Raw genomic sequence first — 9,225 nt, forward strand, 5'->3', positions numbered from 1 at the left:
CACAATGGTACATATACTTTTTGTCTCTATATAATTTCATAAGAAAAATTTCCTCATTATATTTCGTATTTTCTGTAAATAAAAACTAAATGTGTATTTGTTGGTTGGTTGATTTAAGTGGTGATGAGTCCGATTAGCGCTTCCGCATTCTTTTGCCAGATCTTCGTTATGAACTTAGAGTAGCTTGTATTGACAGTACCGTGTAACCCAGTCCGCGCGGATTAAAAATACCACTTAAAATCGTTACTGCTTATATCTACTAGCTTCTTATAATGTTCTTCTTATAATAATGTGAAAAATATTCTGAATGCCTGCTATATCATAAACACGACCTAAGTAATTACTGCCATAAGTCTTGGAAGATTCCTTTTATTTCTATTCACCAGTGATAATATTTTTGTGACATTCTACCATGGCCATAGTATCCTATTAGCGCTATATATATTTGCAAGTTTTTTCTAGGTAGAAATTGATACTTAAAGATATTTACATACAACTACATTCATTGAGGGTTTCTTTTGTGGCTAATTCTTTACTCGTTAGTTGATCAACTCTACATTTGGAAGTCCCATATACCAGTTCAGAGATATATTGTGTTGTTTTATTTGTTATGATTTTGAAATGTTAATAAAGAAAAATATCTATTTAGAATAATTTCAAATGAAAGATAGAAATATTTTATTAATATCTTATTTAGCTATTTATTTTATTGAAATCATTATTAGTTTTAATTGCTTGAAAAATTAATTAACTCTGAAATTAATATTTCAGATATTAATAATTAATGTGTGTACAAAAATATTTCATTAAATAAAATATTTTTCTAAATATTGGCACAAGCTATACACGTAAAACTGTTTGGTAATATAGTAATCTGAACATCGAAATACTTCATTAATATGAGCTGAAGACTTTAAGACTTGTTTTTGACTCTCTTTGGCTTGTGAGCAACGAAAAGATACAAACTGATTCAAATAAACAATAGTTCACAGAAGAAATTAACCAGAATCAGATATTTTTTTATTTATGTTGTTAATTAATAATAATTAAATGTTGTGTAAATATTTTGTCTTATGACAAAATATTAAAACTCATCATACACTAAATAAAATTTATATGTTTTGAAACACAATATTTAACATACACATTGTATTTCTAATATTATCATTAAATATTTTAGTTTTATTTTTAATTTATTTATTAATTTAGTGTTTATTAATTTTTTTATATTATACATTGAAAACTCAATTTTTATTTAAATCTTTTCAATTAAAAACAAAACATAAATTTTTTAATAAATTTCAATGGTTTTCACAATATGAAAACATAATTGAAAAATTTTTCCAGTGTATATATGAGTGAAATTTTATTTGTAATTAACTCAGTTTACGTTACTCGATTGCAACAGATAGTTTTTTATTTTTGGTGATAAGATAAGATAAGTGCAAATATCGCTTAACAAGTGTAATATCTTAAGTCTGAACCAAAATACTTCAGCAGTTTGTGATAATAAATGCGAGTTGTCGGAAGTTCGCGGAATGAAATTCCCGTATATTTAGTAAAAGTTTAATAAGTTTATCAAAATTTATTTTACTTTATGTGAAAACTTCTATTTCATCAAATAGAAATTTAGTGAACCACAAATAAAAATATATTATCTTAAAATAGTGATAAAGTGCAAGGTATGAATTATTGAGAATTCACAAAACTGATTAAACTGTAGATAAGCATTGACTCATATACAAAATTCAATTCAAAAGAAATTTACTTGTGGATAGTGAATTTAAAAAATAAAAAAATAAAATATTATTTATCAGGTGTAATTAACAAATTTAATACTTAGGCCCATAAAATGTCGATCAATTGGAAATGTACTTTTCTACTACTAACTGCTTTGTTGTGGACTGAACTGGCAAAAGCACAAAATACGACAGTTTTGCCAGAAAACAATAGCACCACCGCAGCACCTACCACACCCGAGGTAAATAAATAATATTTTATAATTTTTATAATGATATTGATAATATTGATAACAAATATTTTTTTAAGATTATCTAACGACAACTGAGTAATATTAATTATAGACATTTCTGATACGTATATTATATTTGATACTGAAATAAATTGATTGTGTGTCTCCATATATATACGTTAAACTCATTTTTAGCCACGAATGTAATTTTATAACTCTACATATATTATCACAAATATATATATGACTTGTACTCAAAAAGTTTGTACAAAAAATAAATACATTTCTAAAAGTGTCATATACAAGTCTATACTTACCTTCATCATAAAGTTTAAGAAAAATTACTTTTTGCTTATTACTCATTAAATATAATCAATTTATAAAAATTAACTCTAGTGGTTTTCTACAACTAAATTATCTGAGTTATAAAAAGGATTAATGAACCATTTAAGTTTCTCTATCTTTTATTAATAATAGTTCTTATTGTTTCTATAGTCTTACGAGTTGTTTAAACCTCTTCATTTGAAAGCTAATCAGTTGTAGTATATAATGTAACATATGTACAGTAGATATTGCTTTTAAGTATATAATATATATGTATGAATAATGCACTTTTTCTAAATGTCCTCCATTGTTCTATATATCATAGCTCGTGTGCTGGAAAGGTTGGTAATTCAAAGACTTTAGTATTCGGACCTCTGTTTTCATATCCACATGTATGTTGAGTTGTCTCAACATGCATCGAAATCAATTCTGATCCAAAGCCGTACTTAGCATTCCGACTTGAAGTTTTGTTATTTTTCTTACTGCAATTTTTTAACTTGAACCATATAGTATTAAAATTTCATATAGGATATAAGCACTAGCTAGCAACTTTATTGTATTTTCAGCAATTATATGTATACGAATAATAATATTAAGTTAAGCTCATGTTTTTTTATTTTTTATTTTATCATTGCAATACTATCAAAATACTTCATTCACTGATATTACTAATATAGCATATAAATTTTAGATTTCTAATGTGATGTAGTTAGTCTCAGAAACTTTGATAACTCTTGTCATCATTAAAAAAACACGAAACAATTTAAGAAATTTAAAAAAAAATTAGTTTTAGCTTTACATCAGAAATTAACTTCCAGCAATTCTTAAATTCACAAAAAATCCTATTACAAACTCCTCGTTGTGATTTAACTCTACTTTATATCTTTAGATATTAATAGCTCTGTACGTGGCTTGCGACAATATTAACCTAAGCTAGGAGACTCATTTTATGCATACCCATGCCCCAATATATACACGTGTTTCAACTTTGATGAGATGAGTCATTGGTTCATGAAGCAAAAATATTCAGTATTTTACATTTCAGAATTTTTCGAAATACATGTTTTCGATAGAACTTTTCCCAAAACACCATCCGTTTAAAAAATTCCAGTATCTAAAATATTATAGTCCCTTAAGTTTTTTTTAATTTTATTTTTTAATTTTTTGGTGAACTTTTCAATTTTCTTTCAGTCTTTTCGATGTTCTTTAACTAATAAAAATAAATATAAATATAAATTATACATTAAATATTAAATACAAATATAAATTTGTATTTAAATCCGTTCAAAAAGAATTCAGAGTTAACATTTTTTCATTCATTTTATATATATCATTAGCTTATTATATTATAAAAATTTTTTGTGAAAAAATTATTTATTCATGACTCACCATTTTTCTGTGATTATTCTTTAAAGCTCCTTAGCGAATATATTTTACAACAAAAGTGCCCACGTTTATTCATTACTATAAGTACGTTTTTCACTAAAAAAAGCTGGCACTTTAACTGTTGCGTATTAATTAATATATATATGTTATTGCTGAAGATTGCACCACAGAGTTCAATATTGTGTAAAATATTTAAAGCAAATATTGAGTTGAATATTGGAATTTAATAAAAGTTACTAGATAGACACACAACTATAAAAACACACGATCATAATCTAAAATATATATATATTCCATTCAAACAAATTAAATGTGACTTATTTATTCAGGGTTACACCTCCATCCGATTTATTTCACTTGTATGTTATATATGTTAAAATGAATCAGTTTGACGTATTTCTTTATTATTATAATAACTTCTATATATTGTTTTTTTGACAACAACAAAAATAATCGCAATATAATACATTACAATGTCTTCTCAAAGTACTTTTTTAAAATTCACATAGTGATATCGTGTCCCATGGGATTTCTAAGCGGTAATCTTTAAATAAATGTGCCTACCATAGTTTAAATGTTCTTCTTCTAGTTTCTGAAATACACTAAAATGTGTGTCAAGGAAATTTTGTTTTGATAAATTCTATTGCTTATATTTTGTGCAATTCCAGTGTTTTTTAAAAGTTAGAAAAAGAAACAATAAATATGAATGACAGCAAATGGTTCAGAAATAAAAAGTTCATATGTATGAAAACGTTCTTTGCCTTCTTGATTTTTACTGTGATGAGATATGCTCTGATCTCATACAAGTTAAATTGACCCAATTAATTTTGTTAGAAAAATTTTAGCTCAGGAGGTAAAGAAGAACGAAAAACCAACATGAGGTATGATTAAACCGCTGAACTTTAAAAACGATTGGAGTTCTCAAAAAAGATAACGTATAGCATTATTGCTGCATTACAAAAATACTATTTTAACTTTCTTTCTTAGACTCCAATAAGGTGATTGACTTTACCTGACTATTCGTATATAAGTGATTGCTCTCTTCGCAATCACTGAGGCTCTACTCTTAGGGTTGTACACGTTAGCGCATCAAAGAGTAATGTCAGCCCCCTATTTTCTCTCAAAAATCTCAAGTTACATCAGCTGTCATCACTTATGCAGCTAATAATATTATTCCTATAATATAAAGTTATTACTCTTCAGTACTGCATACGAATTAAAATGTGTAAACAGTTATACTATTTGTATATGAAACAGCGATATCTTATAGAATATTTATATTCCTTTAAGAAAGCCGAGTATTCTTAATGGTTCTCTTATTATTTGATCACACCACACCATTTTTAAAATTTATCATCATATGATGTGGATGATTCTAAAATAACCCTATCTCTTATTGTTTTTTGGTTGGTGAGTTTTAGTAGAAATGTAAAATTTATCCTTTTATCCTTTAATTTTGTTTATCCTTTAATGAGTGTGATTTAAATACAAATTTTCTACATTCATATATATGTTTCACTTCTGTTTTTAGGTAAAATTTGAGGGGCATTTAGTAAACAATGAATTAAAGTCAATAGAAATACAAAGATGCACTAAATAAATAAAACAAATATTGTTATTCTTAATTTTTCATTTGAAGTATCGAACTACAATAGATGAATCTATGACTACAAAACTAACAGCTCGTATAGAACGAACACGCTAAAAAGGCCGAACTACGTTAGAATTTTTATCATTGAATGTTAAAAGGAGAATAATAATAGAATATAATTTATATTCAAAACGATAATATATTATTCAACAACGTTGCCTAAACTTTATCTTTGAGCTTTCAAATGATCTGTTGTTTTTAAAACGATTTTCTGGAACTTATATATATCACATATAAACTTCATTTATATAAAATATTTAATTACATTTTTTATTAAAATATAATAAAAATACATTTCCTTCATTTTTTAAATATTTTCAAACAAAACAAAATAAATAAAATAATCTAATAATATTTTTATTATTTATTCAAATAAAAAAAAAAAAATATATGTCTATTCGAATATCAAATATTTGCGACTTTACTACTACACATAAGAGTTTGTTGTTATCAAAATCATTGACTTAAACAATAAATTTTTTATCTATTATTAATATTTAGTTTTTTTGAATAAAATTTTTGTAGCCAAGAATAATTGTCAAAGATAGCGATTTGTGCAAGAAATGCAATTGTCTATTCGATGTTGAACCTAAGGAACTCGATTGCAGTGGAAAAAATTTGACAGACTGGCTTACAACAGATGAATGGAACATACTTCAAAAGGGAGATGTTACTTTTGAAACATTAAATTTTAAGAATAACAGCTTAAAAACTATACCAGTTTTACCAATGTATCCTGTTAAGTATCTTTATTTGTCTGATAATCAAATTGACAATATAACAATTGGTGCTTTTCAATATCTGAACGTATTGCATACATTAGACTTGTCACATAATAAAATAACTGCGAAAGTACTTGTACCAGATGTATTCAGAGGACAATACGATCCAAAAGCTTACTTACCACTTAACAATTTGAAGGAACTTAATTTGGGATATAATGATTTGCATAGCTTAGATGCAGATCTCTTTGAGCACGCACCAGCACTAGAGACACTAATATTGTGTCAGAATAGTTTTCAAGTTATCGATAAACTGAGTGAAACGGCCATTTCTGGACTATTCCATATGAAGGTTAACTAATATTTTTCATAATTATGAAATAATTTTAAAATATTGTATCTTATATAATAGACATTGGACTTGTCTTACATGGAATTAGAGGAATTGCCACAGAGTTTTTTAAATGGACCGAGAGAACTGGAGACGCTTATTTTATCAGGAAATGAGTTTGATGAATTACCAGAAACTTTAAAATTAGCAAAGAATTTAAGACAATTGGTTCTAGATGATAATCTTTTTGAAGAATTCAATGGAGAAGAGTAGGCATTAAAATAATTATTATTATAAAGTGTTACATATTATATATATAATACCATGTGCTGTTATTATATAAAATATATACATACATAAAATATAACTTTTTTAAAAATTGTATTTTTTAGTATCGCCAAGTACGGTCGATTATTGCTATTAAAACTAATTCACTTTCTAAATATTAATTAATTTGTCAGGTATCACAAGTTTTGACCGATGTACTGCTTCCATGAGATGGTAAAAAATAATGTTGTTCTATTAGCAGATATATGTGACCTTACTAAAAAATGCTAATTTATAAAAGTTATTTTTTCCTCACATAAACCAACACATTTCAAAAATTTGATTATCTTATAATAAACATTATCGTTGACGTATTTATTACAGAATTTTCCCCCTTTTACCTAACTTGCGCTACTTGAGTATATCATACATGCCAGAATTAAAAAGAATTGGCAAGAATGCGTTCAGCGATCTACAAAGTGAGTTGTTTTTGTATTTGCAATAAATTTGAATATCACTAAATGACAATAATTTTTATTATTCAGATCTTACCACTCTGATTGCTTCCAGTAACCCAAAGCTGTCCTATATCGATGAGGAAGCTTTTTCGAAAAACACTACTAATCCATTGATACTATCGTATCCACCAATGCATGAGGTAAGCAAAATAATATATATATTTTGAAAAGAATAACCACTTTAATATTATCTTTTAATTTTAGTTATATTTGCATAATAATAATCTCACGATATTGCCAAGAGAACTCTTTGAACGTTGGGATAATATTCAAATGCTTGACTTGAGATTTAATCCATGGGTATGTGATTGCTCTAATAAGTGGTTGGTTGAATCTATTATTGTACAAGTTAATGCCACTACTCCAAATTTGGTCACAAATGTGGAGTGCAATTCGCCAGCAGACTTGAAATCCGTACCAATAATTGACTACGAACCTAAATCTAGCTGTTATAAGGGTAAAAATGAGGGTACTAGTGGAAGCAGCCTTGTTTTGATTGGCTTACTAGTGGGTATACTCATAAGTATACCCATCGCCATTGGTGGTTTCGCTTTATACAGACGTGGTTACTTCAACTGGCTAAGAAGAGGAAACTCACGTAATGATAATCGTAATATGTATGATCGTGCTAATTTTTCAGATGATTTTCATATATAATTGCAAAGAGAAAATTATCTTTAAAATACGTTGTTATTTATGTATGTGTCATGTTGTGTATCAAAATGTGAACAATAAATTATTTTTTTAACTTTTTAATTTAAATAATGTCTTTTTAATTATATGGTATAAAAAATATGTAATACAATATATTATATTATTATAATATTGTGATAATATATATAGTGTCAATGTTTAGAATTAAATCGCTAAACTATATAAGCAGTTAAGATTCATAAGAAAAATTACAATTGTAATAATAATAATAACCAATTTGAACAAAAAAATTAAATTATATATTGCAGTTCATTAATAAATATGAATGCTCTTAATTTGAACACTTGTGTGATTCTTCTATTTGTACTGAAGTTCTTGAATAAAGCGAATCAATTTTTAGATATTCTTTTGTTCAATCCCCAATACAAAAAATAATTAATAAAACCTTTTACTGAAAAATCTAGAACATACTATCATTAAAAAGATAGATCAAGAAGCAAATGAAGGGGACTGATTGACTTATGCATTTTAAAAGAATATGTAGGTACTTAAATAAGTTCCTAATATTTCTTTGACTGCATTACAAACATTTAATAAATGTAATGATTTTTATTGCATTATTTTAATATTGTAATAGTATTATAATACTGTAAGAGTATTATGTTAATACTCTTTATTTTACAGGTAATAGGTAGAGTTTGTGTTTGTATATAAAGTGTATTTGCATATATGGTATATATATAATAGTGAAAACGGACTACAGGTCTTAGTTTGCTTTTGCTCAAACTATCTATAAGTTTTTTCTTGAATACTTTTTTGAATTTTTATTTCTAGTTAATACAATCAATGTATAACAATGTATAAGCTTTGAGTCTAATAAACCTCCAACATTCTTCACATAATCAAACCAATTAATATTATTATTATTGTCAAAAAGAAGGGATTGTGCACTGCGATCTAATAGCTCTATTGTACCGCTTATTCGAGTTAGAGTGTTTCTACAAGTCCGATTTCTTTAATAAAAGACAGAATGGAGCCTATCTCCTAGTCTTGAATCTTAATGATCCATGAAATACCCTCCTAAGTGTTTCTTTCGCTTGTGCATCAGTGCCGGGCACTCCCCAAGCACATGATATGCATTTTCTCTCTCTTCTCTACAGTATTTGCAGTCTCAGTTGAATTGAATTCCTAACTTCGATAGGTGATTATTCAATCTACAGTGACCGGTTAATAGTCCCGTAATAATTCTTAGGTTGTTTTTTGATTGTGCTATGCAATCTTTGAAGTGTTTTAGGTTGTAAGTCCCTAACATTAGGAACACAAGGGAATACTAGGATCCCCCCAATTAATATTATTAAAATAACTTATGCCTCTTATAGTTTTGAGTCAATATAACTACT

At 26.7% G+C, this 9,225-nt stretch overlaps 1 protein-coding gene across 1 annotated transcript; it reads left to right on the top strand.

Moving 5' to 3' along the window:
• The first annotated feature begins 1,512 nt into the window (after window positions 1–1,512).
• On the top strand, window positions 1,513–7,895 carry LOC119685568 (leucine-rich repeat-containing protein 15-like). Its single transcript, XM_038099886.1, has 7 exons — window positions 1,513–1,682; window positions 1,844–1,981; window positions 5,859–6,407; window positions 6,468–6,655; window positions 7,038–7,132; window positions 7,199–7,311; window positions 7,376–7,895. The coding sequence occupies exons 2-7, from the start codon at window positions 1,853–1,855 to the stop codon at window positions 7,826–7,828; spliced, it is 1,527 nt and encodes a 508-aa protein (XP_037955814.1). The 5' UTR covers window positions 1,513–1,682; window positions 1,844–1,852; the 3' UTR covers window positions 7,829–7,895.
• The last annotated feature ends 1,330 nt before the right edge of the window (window positions 7,896–9,225 follow it).

Source organism: Teleopsis dalmanni, chromosome 2, assembly GCF_002237135.1.
Source record: "Teleopsis dalmanni isolate 2A chromosome 2, ASM223713v2, whole genome shotgun sequence".
Classification (NCBI taxonomy): Eukaryota; Metazoa; Arthropoda; class Insecta; order Diptera; family Diopsidae; genus Teleopsis; species Teleopsis dalmanni.

Excerpts from the sequence above, each read along its gene's own strand:
- LOC119685568 (XM_038099886.1), top strand. The coding sequence starts at position 1,853 with ATGTCGATCAATTGGAAATGTACTTTTCTACTACTAACTGCTTTGTTG. Across the intron at positions 6,408-6,467 it reads CTGGACTATTCCATATGAAG|ACATTGGACTTGTCTTACAT; the intron begins GTTAACTAATAT and ends CTTATATAATAG. Across the intron at positions 6,656-7,037 it reads GAAGAATTCAATGGAGAAGA|AATTTTCCCCCTTTTACCTA; the intron begins GTAGGCATTAAA and ends TATTTATTACAG.